Below are 20491 nucleotides of genomic sequence, written 5' to 3'. Positions count from 1 at the left end.
AATAGAAATAAGTTTTTTAATTATTAATAATAACTTTACTTATATACTAACTACCTCGGTACTAAGCTCTTACTAACTTAGCTCGTAAAAGACCTAGCTCGATAAGTATAATTTTATTATTAACGATTCGTAGTTATACTTATTATATATTATACTTACCCTATACTTATCCTATAAATTAGGGTATTAATATATACGAGCCCTTTATAAATAGCCCGTTTTTAATATTATTATTTATTACTACTTAGTTACTAACGGCCGTAGTTAATTACTATATTTATATATAAAATTTAAGCGTAATAAAGAGCCGTTTTACCACTTTTTTAATTTTAGTTTATTTACCCTATAGCTAAGGTCTTATTAATATAGCCGAACCCTTATAAAGAGGTCGTCGATCGAATTATTTATTAAATTTATTAATAAAAGCTTAAGGGAAATATAAAAAAGTAGAAATTGGGTAGTTAAATTTATATAAAATTATCCTAATATAGTTAATAAAAAAGTATTATAATAATTATATAATTACGTTACTTAGGCTAATATATAAGTAACCTAGCTACTAGAGTCAGCTAGAACTAATTAGTGTAGCGGCTACCTACTTTACCTACTATTTCCTTAAACGAGCCTAGTATAGGTGTGGGATAGCCTTCGTGTGGGTGCGGAATAGCCGTCCTCCTCTTTGCATTCGTCCTTTTGCGGCTTGCCCCGAGTACAAGTAAGGTACCTAGGTATCTACCACCTAAAAAGTACATCGCGGGTGGTCCCAGGATGAGCCCCTAATGGACCCAAATGGCACCAAACAGGAGCAATGGAGGGGCACAGCGGCCGTGGTCAGTGTGATGGTCCCCTGAAAAACAGTCCGCTGACCAATCATCTCGCTTAACTTGACCCCGCACCTCAGAAAAAAGTGACTTCCCCCAAGAAGTGGCAGATGGAACTGCCAGACACTGCCGGTCGCGTCGGAGCGCAAAAGAAAACAATAAACAAATTCCCGCTTGGTTGCTAGGCGCATTCATCCCCTCCACTCTCCCATCTGCTAATTAATTACCTACTTACTTTACAAAGTACACTGACGGATTACACACACAAGCAAGGCCAAAACACATCGTCAACATCACAGGCCGCTTTTTGCGCTTCCTTCGCCTTCTTTCGCTTCCTCTTTTGGCGCTGTGCATTACTAACCCACCAGCAACTTGCAACACCACACCAGGCCACACGAGAACACCACGGCTGGCCACAGACACCGACTGACCTTGACCTTGACCTTGACCCCTCCTCTCGTTCTACTTCATCCTTTTGGTTTCCATCTTCTTTCCCCTCCTCCCCGCCTCTCCATCGCGTCACGTCGCTAGGTGCGCACACCTCGACCAGACCGCAGCCATGGACTCGGTCGCATTCGATATCAACGATGCGCTCAAGCATTACATGAGCGATCCCGCCAGTATTCCAACCCCAGAAGCCGACGGCTCACTCTTCGACTACGAAAATGATCCCGAAGGCCTTACCGCCGCTGTCATCAACCCGGTTCTCAACCCCATCGTTGATGCCGTCGCCGAGAACCCCGAGGCCATCACCCGCAGTGCCCATCTCGACTCACTGCAGTTCCTCCTAAAGTGCGCACCCGTCTCCCCTCATCCTTCAGATCCCTCTCTTTTGTTGTCCTCCTTTTCCTCTTCGTCTTCTACTTCCAGGTCCCGTAAAGAACGCCATTCTGAGCTCCTCAACTCCTCTAGGTACACCGCCTTCCTCCCGCCACAGGTTCTTAGCAAGATCTTCGACTTGATCATGTCAGGTCTGGCAGCCGAGGGTGATGCCATAAACCACGACCTCGAGTCTCCCGACGAACAGGAGACACTCGCCCACCACAAGCAGCTTCTCGAGATCTACGGCTTCCTCTTGCAGTGGACCATCGCCGCTGTCGAGACAAAGGCCGCCGAAAAGTCCTCAACCGCACCAGTCGCAAGAGGTCGCGGCAAGCCAAAGAAGAATGCGCCAAGAGACAAGGACGGCGTATGGGACTCGGCCACCCAACTGCAGTCTGCTCTTGACATCATGAGCAAAGTCCTCAAGCTTAAGCTAACCAAGATCTTCCTCACAACCTCCGAAAGGGATACCTTCATCGGCCTGTTGACCCGACCCGTCTACATGGTCCTCGAGAGCGAACAGCGCGTCAAGAGCACATCCATCCGCATGCACGCTTTCAAGGTGCTCTGCATCGCCGTCAAGCACCACGGCCACGCATACGGTTCGTCGTTCCCTGCGGCGCTTTTCTTGCGCACTCATGCTAACTCCCAACAGCCGCCCAGATCTCCATCGTCCAGAACCTCACATACTTCGAGCACCTTTCCGAGCCCATGGCTGAGTTCCTCCACATCCTCGCCGAGACCTACGACTACCCACAGCTTGCCGATGAAATCCTCCGCGAACTCAGTAACAAGGAGTTCAACTCCAACGACACCAAGGGACCCAAGTCTGTCTCGCAGTTCATCGTCAAGCTCTCTGAGCTAGCCCCCAGACTGGTCATCAAGCAAATGACCATGCTTGCAAAACAATTAGATAGCGAGGTAATTTCCTCCCCATTCGCATGCCAGTGGAGCGTTGCTAACCAAATCTCAAAGTCTTACACGCTACGCTGCTCTCTAATCGAGGTCTGCGGAAACATGGTTGCCCACCTGGTCAAGCAGGACGAGCGCGGCGAGAACCACAAGTCTCAACTCAACGCCTTCTTCGACGTCTTGGAAGAGCGCTTCCTCGATATCAACCCCTATTGCAGATGTAGAGCCATCCAAGTCTACGTCAAGCTATGCGACCTCGAACAAAAGTTCCCCAAGCGACGACAACGCGCTGCCGAAATGGCGTGCCGCAGCCTCGAAGACAAGAGCAGCCACGTCAGGAGGAACGCCATTAAGCTTCTGGGTGCTCTTATCAAGACACACCCCTTCACAGTTATGCACGGCGCTCAGCTTTCCCGCAAGGAGTGGCAGGCGCGTCTTGACAAGGTGGACGAGGAGTTGAATGCGCTCCAGCCGCCCGAAGGCGCACCAGGGCTCGGCGAAGGTGCCGACACCACTGTTGATCAGCAACTGCTTGACGATGCGACACAGATTGAGCAGTCGCCCCAGAAGCCCGCGCCCATGTCCGACGAGCAAAAGTTCGAGGCTGTCCGCAAGGCCCGCGAAGAGGCCGCCACATCCGAGGCCATCGAGAAGCTTACCCTTACCAAGCGATACTACTCCGAGGCCTTGAAGTTCATCGACGTCCTTCACGAAGCTACCGGCACTGTCTGCCAGCTTCTAGGCTCACGCAACAAGAGCGAGGTCATCGAGGCCATGGACTACTTTGAAGTTGGTGACGCCTACAACATTGAGCAGAACAAGGTCGGCATCCGACGCATGTTGCGTCTCATCTGGACCAAGGGCAATAGTGATGAGGGCAAGGGTGTTCAGAGCCATCTCATTGATGTCTACAAGCGTCTGTTCTTCGAGGCACCCGACTCCTTCACCTCAAATGATGCGGCCAACTTCATCGCCCGCAACATGATCAGTCTGACATTTGGCGCGACTCCCGCCGAGTTGACATCGCTGGAGCAACTCCTCAGCACCATGATGAAGCAAGGCCTGGTTCCCGAAATTGTTATTGCCAAGCTCTGGCAGGTTTACGGCGTGCAAAAGCGCGAAATTTCCAGGACGCAACGTCGCGGTGCCATCATTGTGCTTGGTATGCTGGCGACTGCCAACCCCGAGATTGTTGTTGGAGAGATGGAAACTATGCTGCGCACTGGTCTAGGGTCCCATGGCCGCGCTGACCTCCAGCTGGCTAAGTACACTTGCATTGCCCTTCGTCGAATCAACCCTACTGGTCGTCAAGCAAAGGAGTCTACCGTAAAGTTCTCTAGACTGCCGAATGACCACGCTGTCTTGTCAAAGCTGGCTTCCATTACCGAGGTCCCATCTGAGAGCAAGGAGTGGTATGGTGTCGCTGAGCAGGCCATCAACGCGATTTACGCCATCTCTAAGCACCCTGATACTCTCTGCTCCGATATCATTCGCCATAAGACAAAGCAAGTCTTTGCCGCTCCACGGTCACGCTCAGCGTCGCAAGCAAGCTCCCAGCCCAGCTCCCGCCCAGTCTCACGAGACGAGACCGACTCCGTTTCCGTCGACGAGGATGGTAACGAGACAATTGTTGCTCCGGCACCTCAGCCAAAGAAGCGAGACGCGGCTGTCGGCTTATCCCAGCTTCTGTTCATCGTTGGCCATGTTGCCATTAAGCAGATTGTGCACCTTGAACTCTGCGAGCTCGATTTCAAGCGCCGTAAGCAGGAGCAGGAGAAGGAGAAGACCGCAGACAAGTCCACGGCTCAGGCGGGCAAGAAGGACGAGCCCGATGACCTGGACTTGATTGGTGGCACGACTGAAGATGATTTTACCGAAGCCATGGCGCACATTCGTGAGCGGGAGCTTTTGTTTGGGCCCGAGTCTCTGTTGGCACAATTCGGACCTCTAGTGTCTGAAATCTGCGCCAACAACACCACATATGCCGACAAGGGACTGCAGGCCGCCGCAACTCTTTGCTTGGCCAAGCTCATGTGCGTTAGCTCGGAATACTGCGAGGCCAACCTCCCCCTCCTCATCACCATCATGGAGCGCTCAGCCGACGCTACAGTTCGTTCCAACGCCGTCATCGCTCTCGGCGACATGGCTGTGTGCTTCAACCACCTCATCGACGAGAACACCGACTTCCTGTACCGTCGTCTGGCGGACAAGGACCAGTCTGTTAAGCGCACATGCTTGATGACGCTCACATTCCTCATTCTGGCCGGTCAAGTCAAGGTTAAGGGTCAGCTGGGCGAGATGGCCAAGTGCCTTGAGGATGAGGACCGTCGCATCGCTGATCTGGCGAGGATGTTCTTCACCGAGCTCAGCACCAAGGATAATGCCGTCTACAACCACTTTGTCGACATGTTTTCATTGCTGTCTGCCGAGAAGGGCCTGGAGGAGGAGAGTTTCCGGAGAATCATCCGGTTCCTCCTGGGCTTTGTCGAGAAGGACAAGCACGCCAAACAGCTCGCCGAGAAACTTGCCGCCAGACTTACCCGCTGCGAGACAGAGCGCCAATGGAACGATGTTGCCTTTGCTCTTGGATTGTTGCAGCACAAGAACGAGGACATCACCAAGACTGTCTCCGAGGGCTTTAGGGTTGTTCAGCTCCAGGCATAAAGGGAAGTGGCAGAGATATTGTAGGCTGGCCATGTGGCCGTGTAGTATTGAGGTCATGGGTCGGCGTTGGTGGTTTGCTGCTTCTGGTCGTTGGTTGGCTGTCTGACTTTGGGTATACCACTGCATGGATGATGAGACTTTACTTAATGATGCGATGAATCGACTTCTTGTTCACTTTAACATCTGTTGATGATGCGGTGGTGATAACTATTACTATTGATGCCGTTCGTCCATCTTGGGGTTATATACATCCTCGACTAGACGTTCCAAGCCAGCAATCCTGCGCCCAAACGTTCCTGCGTGAGGACAAACGCATCCCCTCCATTAACCTCAAACTGAGTCCCATTCTTGACAACTCCATTCACCCGAATGACAGACTCCTCAAGGCTCGTCACCAACGGTTCCGGCAGGTATATCGTCCCCTTGGTCCCAGCAGGACTTTCAGCCCCCATCCTCAGCATCCCTCCCTCGAATCTCCAGTCAACAACTATATCTCCACGTACAGTCGGATACCGTCCCTTAGCCCACTCCAACCCCAACGATTGCGGCTCAACCTTCCACTCCGCGAACCCAGGCACAACAGGCTGAATGCCCAAAACGTACCGACTTATTCCCGCCGTTGGGCCTGCAGCCCAGCCGTGACAGAGGGAGGTCACGACGCCTAGACCGGGTGTGCCGTCTGGGTTCAGCGTCTCCCAGAAGCAGCCTGTGTAATTCTCGTGTTTTGGATCGGCCATGGGCGCCCACAGGGTCTTGAGGAGGGTCATTGCTGTGGATGCGTCACGGGCGGAGAATGCAGCGCGGAGGTGGTATGATGATGCATAAGGGCTGATTTTCTGCGCGAAGCCGGCGGATGTGGTGGAATTTGAGAAGGCTAGGGGGCCGGCCGGGAGGATGAGGTCTCTTGCGAGGGTTGAGAGGATCGAGGCGGTGGTGTTGGGCGAGGAGGGAACACCGGCTAGGATGGCGAGGGCGTTTGCGTCCTGAGCGAAGCCGGTTGTCAAGGTTGAGGAGAGGGCGTAGGCGTTTAGGTCTGGGTTCCAGAGGTTCGTGTTGATTGCTGAATGGAGGCTATCGAGGCGGGTTTGGTAGACTGTGGTGTTGAGACCTGCATCTCGGAGGAGGGGGAGGGATTGTTGGAGGGCGTAGGCGTAGACTACGTTGAACTTTGTGACTACACCGGATTGCGGTGTGTCGTAGTAGTTCCAATCGCCGCCAAAGGACTCGTCTGCGAGGTTGAAGAGGCCATTAGGGAGGGTTTGGGAGTCGGCCCAGTCGAGCATTCTGGAGACCTTTGGAGCCCACTGCTTTGCGAAAGTGAGGTTCCCTCTCATCTCGTAGTTCTGGGCGAGGGCGCTGAGGAAGTTGAAGGAGTAGCCGACGAGTCCTGTGAGGTTTGTATTCAGGGGTTCTCCCAGGGGTGCTTGCTGGATCTTGGCGGTGGGGATGAAGAAGCCTGGTGTAGCTTGGTAGGAACCTAGGAGGTCTAGAGAGCCGTCGATGAAGGATGTGCCAAAGGTGCTTGCGAAGGCGGCGCCGAGGGCGACGTCGAGGTCGCCTGTGTAGGCGATTCTGTCGCGGCGGGAGCCGTCTACGATTGTGTCGGCCGGGTTTGCGCCCATCATGAAGTCTGGCAGGAAGGATGGGGATGTGAGCGGGTTCGTGTAGATGGTCTCGCCGGTGGGTGTGCTGGCGGTAAGGTTGCGGAAGTAGGCTGCGTGTCCGAAGGAGGCTCCGAACCCAAAGGAGCCGAAGTAGCGGGAGGTTTGGGTAAGATTGAGAACGGGGAGATTGTCGAGAGTTACGATGATGGAGGTCATTGCTACGTCGATGTGGACTGCGTGCCAGATTCCAAGGGTGGTGTTGACGGGTAACGGGGACGCTGCGAGGTGTGTGTCCAGGCTTGTTGAGCCGGCGTGGGCTGTGATGGTGTGGCTGTCCAGGTTGAAAGAGAGGTAGACGCAGCTATTGAGCGTGTCACATAGAACAGAGACGCCGAAGCCGCCTTTGACGGGTTTAGCTTGAATATCGAGACGGTAGTTGAGGAGTTGAGCGGCCACGGCACCGGCTAGACCTTGCGGTGCTTGGCTCTCGGCGTACGCGCCTTCGTCTGAGACTTGAAGGAAGTCAGGGATGGACTTCTTGGGAATCTCGGTGAGTTGGACTGTTCGCGCGCCAGTTGTCCAGATGCGTGTGAGATCTTCATCGGAGCATTCGAAGGATCCAGGGAGCTTCGTCACGGGTGTGGTGGATGTCGTGGGCTTGACGCCGATGTCGCGGAGTCGAAGGGAGCCGGCGGACGACAGGTTGAGTTTCTGGTAGCGGAAGGCGCCTTGGATGAGACGGTTTGTGATGATCGAGGGGGCGGTGATGTTGTATTGGTTCACTCTGTAGGTATCCATTGCCGCCGCAAGAGGTAGAGGACCATCGCTCTGTTTCTTATTAGTTATCTTTCGTTCCCAGACTCAAGGGTACTGATGGGAGCAAGCTATTCACCATGTATGAGTCAAGCGCGGAATTGCTTTCTGCAAAGGAAATCTCGAAGCTCGAGGTATCACCAGAGGTAGAGATGACCTCGAATGTAGGGAAGCCTTCAACGTTGTGGCCATAGTCGAGGACCACGATAGAAGCAGTTGTCCCATCGGATGTGAGGGCTGCAGTCTCGTTTGAGCCGAAGACGACGGTTCCATTGGTGGACGAGCTTGAAGCTGACTTCTGAGCAAGATGGTGTCTCTGGGGCCCATGCCGACCATCGGCTGAGCTCAATAGGCAGAAAATAATACCAGCTAGCCGGGCTCCTGTGTTAGATGACATCAGCATGGCTGTGGTGTTATATGAGCTGAATGGAAAATGAAAAGGAGTGACAAAGGTGAGGCAAGCGAACGTGTTGCTAGAGTGAGAGACAGAATGAAATGAAGGCGATCAAATACCTTAGCGTTATATAAACGTCTTCTCTTCCATGGCTTTGAATATCCCCAGATGTCATGCCGTACTCGTCGTCCCTGATTCAAGTTTGCAAATAAATTAAGCCGGAGTTGACGATCTTGAGTGGATTCACCCGAGAAACGCGAGGGCCTCGGACTCGACTTTGGTACACTCACCGAATACGCGGATCGAGGCCAGTGGCTAGAGTGCGAAAGTTACGAGAAGACTGCGGAGCTTTGTGTGGCTTGGTCTTCTTCTTAGTTGGTAAAGTATGGGGCCTCAGTAATAGATGCGAAGGTACGAATAGCTCGCCAGTGCTCTTTCATTTGGTAGATTCAGGCCAACCCCTCGGAGCTAACCCGCCATCACCAGAAACGAAGATTCCACCGCTCTCCAGCTAGACGTCATGGTTAAGTTTTGCCTTTTGTATTAGGAGTCAATCTGAATTTGGCATGCCTGATAGTTCCTACAGCTCATAAGGAATTGCCGACGACTCTTCCTCCTTCCATCTTTCGAGCCAGGGCTTCTTCTAATCCATAGACTTCGCTACTTAAACCATGATCGTTCCGTACAACGTAGTGGTACTCATATTCCGGAGGTCGCCAGATCTTGACTACATCACTGGAGAATTCCCCTCAATTAGAAACTCCCAATAAGCTTAGGGCCATGAGAGTGGGAAATCGGCACCATTTGCCGTGTCTCCGGCGTTTTCAATTTGAGATGACGGAGCGGCTCGGGGGCTTGGACCCACACCGCCGGTCGAGCTATCGGTGACTTTCAAGGCCTCAAATTCATTCCTCAGTTTACTCTAATTTGTAAAGTCTCCTTAGAAAGACTCGCTTTAGCCAACGTCCCCATGAGGTGCCGGGGTGCTGTTTGTAAGATGATTATCAAAATCATGAGCTTTCTTCTATGCCGAATCTAAGAACCTCCACTCCGTCCAAAAGATTTGTGGGTGATAGCTACACTACACCATGCGATCCAACGTCTTCTCACGTGAGCCAATCGCCAACAACTGGGGTACCTTTTGTTTAATGGCGTACTCCCATTAGTAGAGCCGGAGGACAGTTAGCTGCACGCCCTCAGGGCTAGCCGGCCTTGTGATAGCTCACTACAGACTGGCCAGCGTTGTCTTAACGGGTAAACCGAGCACGGCGACATTCACAGCATAATTAACCCATCATGAGAGAACAAGAACTCGTACTGCTATTTCTTCTCGCTCACGATCAAGTTGAGTTGACATTATGCTTTACCAACCTCTCTGGATGAATCATTTACGACAGCGGGGCCTATCAATTCTTTGCGGGAGAAACACACTCGAATGACCCCTCAAAGCAGGTAGGCTGAATCCAGAACTTCGGGCGCAGTAGAAGCGTCACTCTCTTTCTCACGTGTTTCATGTGATGTCTTTGGACTGCTTACAGAGTACGCGTGTATCTACGAGCCTCATAAAGCCAATTGACCAGCTGAAGCTTGGTTGAATGAGTCTGAACCACTTCGCCAATCTAATTGGTCTCGAGCGAGTCCCCTCAACAAAGCTCTAAGGTGTCTCGCTGCAAGTCAAACGATCAAAAGAGATCTTGAACGCAACAGAAGTTTGAATTGCCACCGAACTGGTGCCTGGTACCTCATCAGCCTTGGCTGCATATATCCTTTTCAGCTACCGAAGAATATCTTATAGTATTTTCCCCATTGGCACGTTACGTTACGATAATCGTGCAAGTATTGGTGGTTGTATAACTAGATAAGCCTACTCTCTGCCCAACGTGTGGCGATCACTGTGTGCTCGTCCTTAACAAGTGCAAAAATGTGTCGATTGCCTCACTTTCACGCATAGAACCACGCCCTCCAGCCGAGAGAATATCCAATAACATACACCGAGCCCCGCTTTTACCTCGAACGAACCCAAAAGCTGCACAGATGAGACAACTTTCAGGTACGGGGAATGCTGTTAAATCCTGAGGGTTAGCTCTCTACACGTGGACAGACTGCGGTGGACGCGACAGGACGTAGTATGCCAAATCACATGGCGACTACCCCGCATCGCTGACACCTAATGCAGGACGCTTTACACAGCCTCAGGCCTTCACAGCAATCTTAACTCCCCTCGACGGCTTCACATATTACAGCAAGGAATAGCTCGCTGTGGGCCATGTTTATACACTTCGATTTTGTTTCCTACCAAGGACTACGAAAAGGCTCGCTCGTCAGCCTGCAGGCCAGGCCAACACCCTCGACCAATGGCCACGTTGGTGGCAAGCGGTGGGTGGGCAGAGTAACGGGCGAAAGTTCACTGCAATTTAGACTCATCTCGAGGAATCACAGACGCATAGGATAGCCATTTATTACTTCTTTGTGCTTGACCCAGTTTGCCTGGATTACTGGTACTACAACGACTCACTTCATGCACCCGACAACTGAAGCCGTTGACGTGACCTTCGACCTGGAAGTTTATTTCTTGTTTGGTAGAAACGTGCCGATCAAAAGCGTAGGAAGGTATGGGGCCCAATCAGTAGCTCGCAGGATGATTGAACAAGTCGGCTTGATTCTCTCTATCCCGAAAAGTATCATATATACGCGTATCCGGATGCGGCCAACATGGAGAAGCGCCGAAACTCGACTGGTTGTGGGGATGAAGCTCAGTAATTTGCCTGTTCAAGATCGCGTAACGCAGGCTCAAAGTTTCACAAGAGAGTGAGCTTGAAGCCTTCTTCGGGCTCTATGCCGGGTGTACGGAGACCCGCTCGGCCCGGTGCGGTGTATTACATGGGCGGGTGAAGCCCGGGCCTAATCCCGGCGCAGGATTGTGAGGGAAACAACCTTCAACACCCTCGTAAGCTTGAGAAACTCAGAGGTAGTGAGCGGATGGGCAGTGATAATTGAGCAGGTAGGAGGAATTTTGGCGTAATTATTGTGGCCTACCGGTAACAGTCATTTACATTTAGGCACGTGGTAAACTGCAATTTCTTTGCCATGCTAGTTGGTCTTTATCTACAGTGGCTAGTACAACTCAATCCCAAAGTTAAATCGTACTGGCGACCCTGTCTCGACGGACTTCGGCTAATGAGCAGATTGTGCCGACTAAACACAGGCTGCATACTTGAGTTGCGACCTCCCAATCACATCCGCACGGTGTACGTTGCTTATAATGAGTGAGAAACACAATCTTCGACTGTCTGAGGTGTCGTCAACGAACCATCATCACTAGGCGAATCAACATGTCCTCGCAATTCTCGTTCTCGATATTGATCGTTGGAGCGGGGCCATCCGGAAACACGGCAGCGGCGGCATTGGCTTCTGACGGGCACCAGGTGGCCGTACTCGAACGCGGCTCTCGACTTCAAACACGGGGAGGGAATCTCATCGTACAACCTTCCGCTGTGAAATGCCTGAGCCTGATTGGCATCACAGAATCTCTGGACAAGGTGTCTGTGGAAACCGTCAGTGACATCCTATGGAGATACAAGGACGATGAGCCGTTCACGGTCACAAAAGCCATTCCCACCGGGACGGTCCGGAAGCCTACCGATAGGCCATCACTGCAGCGAATCACCTATGAAGCTGCTATTATCGCAGGAGCCAAATATCTGTTCAACAAGAACGTTGCCGACATCATTGAGGAGAAAAGTGGCAAACTTCGTGTGGTCGTGGAGGATGGCAGCGATTACGAGGCTGATATTGTGATTGGCGCTGATGGCATCAAGTCACGCGTCCGGGAGCTCATGTTCCCCGGACAAAACGTGGATGCCACAGTAACAACTGAATGCATATTTCAGACAGAGGTTGACATCGCCAGCGTGCAGAACGACCCAGTCGCCGCTCCGCTTGGCGCTTGCTCGCACCATCTCATGTTCGGTCCCGGGCTTTACTGTGTCGGTCGGCCGACTGCTCATGGTACCGTTCGCATACTTCTATGCAGTCTGCATTACGGGCTGCCATCCGCCGACGCGGATCTGGGTGGAACCTGGAACTCGGATGGCAACCCTGAAGAGATCCGCGAAATGTTCAAGGGGTTCGGGGCGCCGCTGCGTGCTTACATCGAATGTGTAATACGTGGGGGTTACCCTATCGACAAGTGGCACATTGCCACAGCACCAAAGATGGAGACCTGGTTAGGATTTGACGGACGGTGTCTTCTTCTCGGGGATGCTGCGCATGCCATGTTGCCGCATACTGCCCAAGGGGTGAGCCAAGGCATCGAGGACGGCTTAGCCCTCAGAACAGCCCTTCGCTGGTGTGATAGTCAAGACAAACTGGGTGCTACTTTGAAGAAATGGGAGGCTCTTAGAAAGCCACGCGCTGAAAAGATGTTTGATGTCGGCCACGAGAACATTGTCTTGTTCACCCTTCCTGATGGGCCAGAGCAAGAAGCGAGGGATGAGAAACTTCTAGCTGGGGGTTTCACTGGTCACCCAACGGACTGGGAAAGCATTAAAATGGACGCGAATGCTCCAACTAGGACGCCGCAATTCACAAAATGGGCCATGTGTTACGATGTGGTTGCAGAGGTAAGTGGCAGTTCTACATTTTCCATGTCCTGGCGTTGAGGATATCATATTGACACGAAGTCTTGCTAGACCAACAAAATACTTACCACGGACCGCAGCTCTTGAAAGGCGGTGTTTAAAGCAAGCTAGAGGATGAATAAAAGTTTCTCAAGCGAGATTCCGTTAGCCGTGCTGAAGGCGCCATGGACGAGGAAACGCTTTCCGAGAAGTCAAGTAACATGACGATTGACCCCCTCAATGCGCATTCAGCTGGTATTACTGTAATCAGGTGGTAACAGAAAACCATGAGGCCTGTTCTGCTTGCTTTGTGCCGCCGATTGAATCGATGAAGGGTTATTGAGTATATGTTGCCTTGACATGGCTATCTTGATCAAGACCCTCGCTTTCTTCACCATCATAAGCCGGGTTGAAATGCCTTTGTGAAGTTCGACATAAACCAGAAACACTCCTCCTTGTTTTTCTAAAAATCGCTGCTTAACATAGCTGGTTTCAGAGATAAGAAGTGCTTTCAGCTAGGAGCGACAGCAGTGGATTTTGCTCGTCACTTCAACGATCTTTACGACCACCCAAACAACTATCATCTATTTCTCCCTATACGCTCCTGAACTCTTTACGACTGCAATGTCTAGCTTTACTCTGACTATCTTCAACTTCTAGTTTGTTGCGTTTACTGTAATTGGCTCCATCGCCCACTACTATGGTCTTGCAATCATGGGGCAAGTTTAGGTCCTGCATATCTAGCTTGTAGAGAGCTCTTACTATTCTCTTTGCTGGCATCAACTCGCTGACGTCGTTGAACCATAGATGTCCTAGGGCAGCCTTCTTTCATGCATTCTTGAACCTGGCACCACCAGGTATCCTTGGATTGTCTCCGACTTGTACTGTGTCCAATCGTTTGGCACCCGCCTCATTCTTTCGCATCTTTCGTTCACTGCAATCTTAACTCCCCCCGAGCGCTCGAGGGTCAACGAGACGCCAAATCAAAGCCCAGCATTACTCGCAGAGCTGCAGCCAGGACAGGGATCACTCTCTACACTGCAATCTTAGCTGCCCCCGTAGGCTCTAAGTACAGCAGGAAACATACCACAGGTAACCTGTCCTGGAGTATGTTTTTACACTTCGTCTCTTGCCGAGGGCCACAAAGAGGCGCAGCCGTCAGCCTACATGATGAAAGGTGTGGGTGATCCGCCTAAGTATCTTTCACTGCAACTTTAACTCCTCTCAAAGGATCAGAGGTTGGCCCAAAACCCCTCAAGTAAGGCTCCTCTTAGAACCCGATTCCCTCTGCAATCTTCGAGAGGCATACTGCACACAGGGAGGCATGACCCCAAGGCAGTAGTAACGTCGTTCTTCTATCTCACCAGAGGCATACCAACCAGATACCATGAGGCAGCCTAGGACTCGCTGGAAGAATCAGCATGATTGAACAAGTCGTCTTGATTCTCTCCATCCCGAAAAGTACCATTTACACACGCCAGCGTTCTGCCAGCTTTTGCCCCAGCCCATCTTTCTCTCCTACATCTCCCCTCCAACCCTTGCTCTCTTCCGCCAGATACGATATAGGAAATCTAATTCTTGCTCTGCGGCGCAAGAGCAAAGGTAGGACGAACGAATCTGTGTCATCAATTAGCCATCTTTATCCCAATCCCCATAGACTCTCTTTTCCACCGGACAGTAATCGGTCAGAGGGAACGGCGCCGTATCAACATACCTCTCGTTGTGGTAGACCTTGGTGTTCTCGCCCAACAGCTCCTTCTCTCTCGCCTGGTCGGCGTACCACCTACGAACCTGGTCGCGGTCCTCCTCGGCTTGGAGGAGGGGGATAAGGTGAATGCGCGCCCACATCTTCTCTCTCGCCAGCTCGCTGTGTCTTGTCAGCACTGTCCTCCTCGAAACCACGTGTCCCGTCTGATTGCCCCATTCCTCCCTAGGTGTATGTTCGTCGTTGCGTGCCTCTGGTATCCATGCCTGCTGCCTCCCGTTGAGCAGTGCAGCATCTGTCTACCAGACCACTCGCAACTTTGTCCAATATCCGCCAGAAGAGGAATAGCAATCGTCATGCCGGGGGTGAAGGGATTGTCACGTACTTGGCTTCCCGGATACCCTTGGTCAACTGATACCATCCGTATCCCATCACCAGTCCCATACCGATCAACATTGTGCCGGGGCGGAATCCACGGGCGGGCAAGTTGCGCTGTTTCTAATGATCAGCATGGTTCCTCCAGAAATCTATGGCTGCCCTTCGTCCCCATGTTCGTGGTCCTGAGTCCAAAGTGTCCCTGATCCCGATTCCGAGTGTCCCTGGCCTAGCACCCTCTCATCGTCTCAGTTCGGTGTCCTCGGTCGGAGTGCCAATTCGATAGTCGATAGCGCTCAGTATTCCCGTATCTCAAATGCCTCCTCTTGCCATGTTGCTGCTCCCAGAGCCAACCCGCTCGACCCGATCGTCCCTTCTCAATTCCTCCTCTTGCGACTCCCTCACCCTCCACGCACTCTCTCTCAATTCCTCCACCACGCCATAATCACTCACCTTGTACTGCACAGCCTGGTAACCCCCCACGGGCGGCATATCCTGAGGCATCCTGTCTCAATCGTTTCCTACCGACCCAACGCGGTCGGCTGCGCTCGTCTAGAGTGTGTATAAAGTGTCGTCGGGCGACTTTTGTCGGTCAATTGCCCCTTCGATGGATGGAGTCAATTGAATGCGTGTCGAACAAACAATCGTTTCGTTCGAGAGATCGGAGGGGGTATCCGTGTCGATTCGACGGGGGTGTGTGGGTTGCGATGCGATATGGTGGTCGTCGAGCTCGAGATTCGGGGACAAGCTTTGGCCTGGGGTGCCTGAGGTGATTGTTTTCAGGTCGATGATGATTCGCTCAATTGGCAAATCGCTTATGTAAGGCATATTGTGGATCCGTTTTCTCATCTTCACCGAGGTGTACTCCCCCTTTGATTTCGGCGAGGAATTGGAGCATGATTGAGAACTGTACACTGTCACTCAGCTTTAAAGAGATGTTGTTGGAATTGAGTCATAGAATAGGTCATAAATCTCAAGTGGCTAGATATGCACCGACCCAACACCTGATCGTCTATTCACCACTCCCCCCCCAACAAGCAGTACTGCACTTTGAATCCTACAAATATTTGCACATCTCAACTCCATGCCATGCTTCGCCAACGGAAAGGCTGGGGTATAAACCGAATGAACCATAGCCAACCAACTTTTTCTTTCTCACGTTCTTCCTGGTGGTCTTGCTCACTTTCGCGGCCTTCCCCTTTCTTAGCTCCTCCTTATATGCATCATGCCCCTCACTGTACGGCGGTAGGGATCACTAGTCCTCTCCGGCGGCAGCGAGCTCGGCCTCAAGGTCTGCCTCGAGATCGTCCTCGTCAAAGTCGTCAACTCCGTTCGCCGCGACGTTGTCCGGTATGAGCGCAACGTCCTCCTCATCGCCAGTAACTTGAGGAGTAGGCAGGCTGCTCGACTCGTTATTGTCCTCGACGTTGGGAGTCCGTACTGAGCTCAACTTGGAAGCACCGCGGCTTTTGGCAATGCGTTGCTTCTTGGACAGTGCACTTCCACCTTCGTCGGAAGCCGTGTCATCGTCCATGGCTTTCCTCTTGGTACCGCCACTGGCCGCATTCGCAGACTCTTGAGATGAGGGCAGGTCCTCGCCAGCATCGGTATCGCCACTACGGCTTTCCGTATCGGCATCCGAGCTGTCGTCGTCGCTTCCGAGGAACTCCTTCATCTCGTCATCGACACCTTCCCAGTCAAACGACTTCAAGCCGTCTATCGGGCTGACTTGACCGTCCTCAAACTCGAGCATCATGTTCTCTTCATCGCCGTCCTGATCGCCTTCGTCTTCGTCCGAGGCATCATCATCTTCCTCGAGTACGCGTTGCTCGCCCGTTTCGTCAATAATTGTCAAGTGCGGCCGTGCATCATCGCCATCGGCGTCCGAAATTGTCTCCGCGTCGGTCGACTCGGACATGGCTAGCTGACGGCGGTCTGCTGGATGGACCTCGACCAGGTAGGGCGCTTCGTCGACACGCTGCCATTGACTGAGGCAATCAGACAGCCAATTTTGGCTGACAATCTTGATACTCGGGATCTTGGCTGCCTGTCTGACCTTCTGCGTCCGCGGGCGAGACGTCGAAATAACGAGATGGGTGACCTGCTTGGATACTCTGGTCGAAATTTGTGCGCCGAAGCTCATGGCTTGGATGCCAATCTCGGATTGCAAGACGTCGACGCCTAGGGGAACGAGGCCAGACAGGACAATCGTGGTGCCTTCAAGGGTCGCGGCCTTCATCGTATCGAGGACTTCGCCAACGTCTGGAACGGCATCAAGGTCGATGCCGTCGTCGCCCGTTTTCTTCCGCGGGGCAGACTGAGTAGGTGCAGCAGCGCGCTTCTCGTCGTATTCGGTGTAGAATTTGTGGTGTAATTGGGCAAGGTGTTGCTGTAGGTAATGCAGCTCAGCGTCGTCGTCGCGGAGGACTTGCGACCGATGTTGTACTGTCATGATATGCGCGCCATTTTCGGTCTCCTGTGTTACCTTTTCGTTTTGTTCGTCTTCTTTGTCAAGTGCCTCTTGCATGTGGAGCAGCGGCCTTTCCTTGATTTGCTGTTCCAACAGTTTCTCTTGCTCTCCGCTTTGTGCTTCCTGCAGGATCTTGTCGTCGCCGCTACTCATCTTTACCAGCTCGTCAATGGCAGACACCTTGCCATTTGGTTGGTCGGCTGCTGACGCCCCGCTCGTCTGTGCTGCGCTTGTCGTGGCGGCTGGCGTTGGCTTCGCTTCGGGTTCCGGCGGTGCGGGCAGGATGTCCTGTCTCTTGGGGAGGAAACTCGAATTGATGTCACCGATACCCTTGAAGAAATCGTACGGCACAACCTTGATCAAGTTGGGGCGATTACTCGGCCACACATCTGCTCTGTCGTCGATAATGACCACCATGTTTGTGTTCACCGGGAATAACCGCTGGAGACTCTTTGAGATCATGCTGCCGTTCTCGTCACGGCTGATGACGCGGTTGCCAAAGAGCTTCTGCTGAGGATCGACGATCTTGGCAATGTTGAGAGCATATGCGCGTGTTCCCATTGTGTAGACGTGTAGCTCGTAAAGCTCGGCAACCTTCTCAAGGAACTCGGCGAGACCGGGCCGCATCTTGATGTAGTACCAGCAGCCGGATGTGACCATCCCTCGCGGGCCTTCATCGTTGAGCTGAAATTTCTTGACATCCTTGACAGCATTATAATTAGGATTTGACGGGTCCTCCATCCATTCGCCAACCGTAGGTTCGATACAGGCGTGGATAATGGTCTGGTCGAGATCGACAACTAGGCTCAGCTTCCGTTGTCGTAGCAGACGCTTCTGGGTATCGGACTCGGCACGCGCAGCCAGGTCGCCGCTGACCATGAGGCCGGTCTGATCGTGTGTCATGTTGATAGTGGCGCGCTGAGTATCGCGTTCGGCGGTGGCCCAGTTCACCTCGGTCATATCCTTTCCGCAGATGGCGCACAAGCCCTGGAACTGGATCTCGTGGGAGCAGGCCTCCTCGACCATCATACACGGGGCGTCGCGGGTGAATGTCATGCCCTCCTTGAGACGCCATTCTTTGAGTGTGCCTTCGGCCGGACTATCCCAGCCTACGACGGTTGTTTCCTCCTCTTGCCAGGTGTTGCCAGCGATGGGGTCGCCGACTTCGCGCATCCATTTGAAAGAGTACTCGAGCACGCTCTCCTGTTTCTGGACGGCGTCGCCGGGGCGCTTGAGGAGTTTTGTAATGGTAATCGGGTAGCGCAGTCTCGCGCCGAGTGAAAGTAGCTTGCCCATGATGACGGCAGGCTACTGGGAGGGTTTGATCTAAAAGTCTGTCGCGGTAGGAAAGGGCCAAGGTTAGCAAGGTGAGCTTTGAAACACGCGCGTGCGCGCAAGTGGATGAAGAACTGAAAGATGCAAATAAGGGTTTTTCCAAAGGAGACGTGACACGAGGCGCGGTAGGCGGCAGCGAAGAGAACCTTCAATGGCGTCTCGGAAATGGAGGGAGGAGGTGCGACGAACCTAATGAGACTCCCCCAGTAACAATCGGAGAAGGTGCCGGTGTAGTGGCCAATCCCATTGCCCCGAAGCTGATGAGGGGAGTGTTTGACGAATACGCAACAGATGGGGAAGCTCTGGAGCGTTGCGATGGGATGAGGTGGACAGATAGGTGTGAGATGGGTAAGTAAGGTAAGGTAAGGTAGCTAAGGTATGTAAAGCCGTCGCCGTGGTTGGTTGATGGTGGAGGATGGCAAGAGAGGGAAGAAAACGCGTGGGATGTCCGTATTCTTCTTAGCCTTGGGTCTTGACTGCCTTTGCCTTAGTCGAGTATTCCTCGAGTCGTAGGCGCAATTGAGTTTTTGGTGACGTGATGCAATTGGACGGAATGCTGGATGTCGTCGCGCGAGATGTCCGTTTGGCTTGACGCGTGATATCCGTAACGTGCCCGTGGTGGGATGAAGTCGGAGCTGGTCTCGATGCGAGTCGCAATGGGAAGTCGAGCTGTGCTGCTGATGCTCTTACTCGCTTTGGGGTTCGGGGGGTGTGGAGGTTTTGGAGCTCGGGGATTTCGAGTGGAGGCGGGTAGGTCTGGACCGAACCGTGACGTACACCGCAAGCAGGGCAAGGTGAAGGCAAGGTGAGCCGTGAGACGGAGTGGGGTCGGCTGTCGGTGAGCACTGACCACTTGGGTAGCTGTGGAGTGAGGTGGGGCCGGTCGGTCGGCCTTTTGCAGGAATGCTTTTCCGAAAGTAGCTTGTAGGCGGCGGGGAGGTCCCGTTGAGTGGAGCAAAGTTTACCGAGGACTGGCAGCGGAAACACTGAACGGTGTGCGTTGGTGGTGTTGGTGTTGGTGTTGGTGCTGATGGTCTTGGTGTGTACCTGTTCTGGCGGGATCAAGTACCTCGGGGTCTTCGGCAGTCCGCTGCTTTGCCAAGGCTTCGAGTGTTTGGTGATGGAACGTTGAGGTACAGCAGCAGATGCAAGTTGATCTGACTTTTACGTCTGTGTTGGAGATGATATCCAAGTCGAATACAGGTGATTTATGCACTCTCTCTGTAGCACCTTGCTTGTTGTAAGGTAGGTAGGTAGGTAGGTATCTGACAGACTGACAGAGCTGTGGTGTGATGGCCCTGGAGTGATACGATGCTGAGCAATATGTATCGAAGAGAGAAAAAGGTACAAGGCCTAACCTGTCGAGGTACAAGGTATAGTCGCTGGCGGAAGGGGGAAAAGGCAGCCTTTTTGGTATCCGTCGACCACTATCAGCCGGGCCACCCCCTTCTGAAAGAGTGGGATGCGATGGTCTATTTGTACCTGCTGTAGCACCCCAGCCTACTCCTCCGTGATGCAGCGATGCAGCAATGCAATGCTCCTCTTCCTCCTTCTCCTCTTCCCGCTCATGGCGCCAGTCGGCTCCAACTGGTGGCCCCCTGGTGACCCCTGCATGAGAGCTTCACGAATCACCCACCCCCTTGTTCATTCCCCAACTCGTCTCTCACTCACCCTCACCTCACTCCCCTCTCACTCACAGTCTGTCACTCTGTTTACTGTGCCTCACACCCTGTGCAGTGTGCAGTGCATGAGGCCTCTCTCTCTTATCCCAGCTGTGAGCACCCAGATCCATCATCCCACCTCTGCCAGCCAGTCACAACTTTCTGCTCTTCATCATTGGGTTACAGTAGGAAGCCTCTTCAAACAAGCACAACCAACGATGAGTCACGTGAATACCGAGCAAGAAAGCTCTATTAAGTGAACCTGATGAGAAGAGTTCACAAACCTCATTGAATCT

The 20491-nt window shown here is 52.7% G+C and overlaps 6 protein-coding genes across 6 annotated transcripts; 2 read left to right on the top strand and 4 right to left on the bottom strand.

The window, feature by feature from the left end:
• Positions 1 to 1380: 1380 nt before the first annotated feature.
• Positions 1381 to 5219, top strand: CCOS01_15080 (uncharacterized protein; the record flags this gene model as incomplete). The annotated part of the gene is made up of 3 exons (XM_060463222.1): positions 1381 to 2245; positions 2299 to 2564; positions 2619 to 5219. 3 exons carry the CDS (start codon positions 1381 to 1383, stop codon positions 5217 to 5219), a joined length of 3732 nt encoding a protein of 1243 aa, XP_060306407.1.
• A 257-nt stretch (positions 5220 to 5476) lies between these two features.
• CCOS01_15079 (alpha-L-rhamnosidase) lies at positions 5477 to 8039 on the bottom strand (the record flags this gene model as incomplete). Its single annotated transcript, XM_060463221.1, has 2 exons — positions 5477 to 7651; positions 7716 to 8039. The coding sequence occupies 2 exons, from the start codon at positions 8037 to 8039 to the stop codon at positions 5477 to 5479; spliced, it is 2499 nt and encodes an 832-aa protein (XP_060306406.1).
• A 3323-nt stretch (positions 8040 to 11362) lies between these two features.
• On the top strand, positions 11363 to 12771 carry CCOS01_15078 (uncharacterized protein; the record flags this gene model as incomplete). The annotated part of the gene is made up of 2 exons (XM_060463220.1): positions 11363 to 12652; positions 12751 to 12771. The coding sequence occupies 2 exons, from the start codon at positions 11363 to 11365 to the stop codon at positions 12769 to 12771; spliced, it is 1311 nt and encodes a 436-aa protein (XP_060306405.1).
• Positions 12772 to 14220: 1449 nt separating this feature from the next.
• On the bottom strand, positions 14221 to 15233 carry CCOS01_15077 (GRIM-19 protein; the record flags this gene model as incomplete). The annotated part of the gene is made up of 4 exons (XM_060463219.1): positions 14221 to 14266; positions 14364 to 14653; positions 14736 to 14852; positions 15183 to 15233. 4 exons carry the CDS (start codon positions 15231 to 15233, stop codon positions 14221 to 14223), a joined length of 504 nt encoding a protein of 167 aa, XP_060306404.1.
• Positions 15234 to 15984: 751 nt separating this feature from the next.
• Positions 15985 to 18495, bottom strand: CCOS01_15076 (FCP1-like phosphatase; the record flags this gene model as incomplete). Its single annotated transcript, XM_060463218.1, has 1 exon — positions 15985 to 18495. The coding sequence occupies one exon, from the start codon at positions 18493 to 18495 to the stop codon at positions 15985 to 15987; it is 2511 nt and encodes an 836-aa protein (XP_060306403.1).
• Positions 18496 to 18993: 498 nt separating this feature from the next.
• On the bottom strand, positions 18994 to 19353 carry CCOS01_15075 (uncharacterized protein; the record flags this gene model as incomplete). The annotated part of the gene is made up of 1 exon (XM_060463217.1): positions 18994 to 19353. A coding segment is annotated over one exon (360 nt), but the record flags the coding sequence as incomplete, so codon positions are not given.
• Positions 19354 to 20491: the final 1138 nt, after the last annotated feature.

Source organism: Colletotrichum costaricense, assembly GCF_030867565.1.
Source record: "Colletotrichum costaricense strain IMI 309622 chromosome Unknown Scaffold_22.1, whole genome shotgun sequence".
NCBI classification, from domain to species: Eukaryota; Fungi; Ascomycota; class Sordariomycetes; order Glomerellales; family Glomerellaceae; genus Colletotrichum; species Colletotrichum costaricense.
The sequence above is the reverse complement of the archived record's forward strand: the minus strand, read 5'-3'. Positions and strand labels throughout refer to the sequence as shown.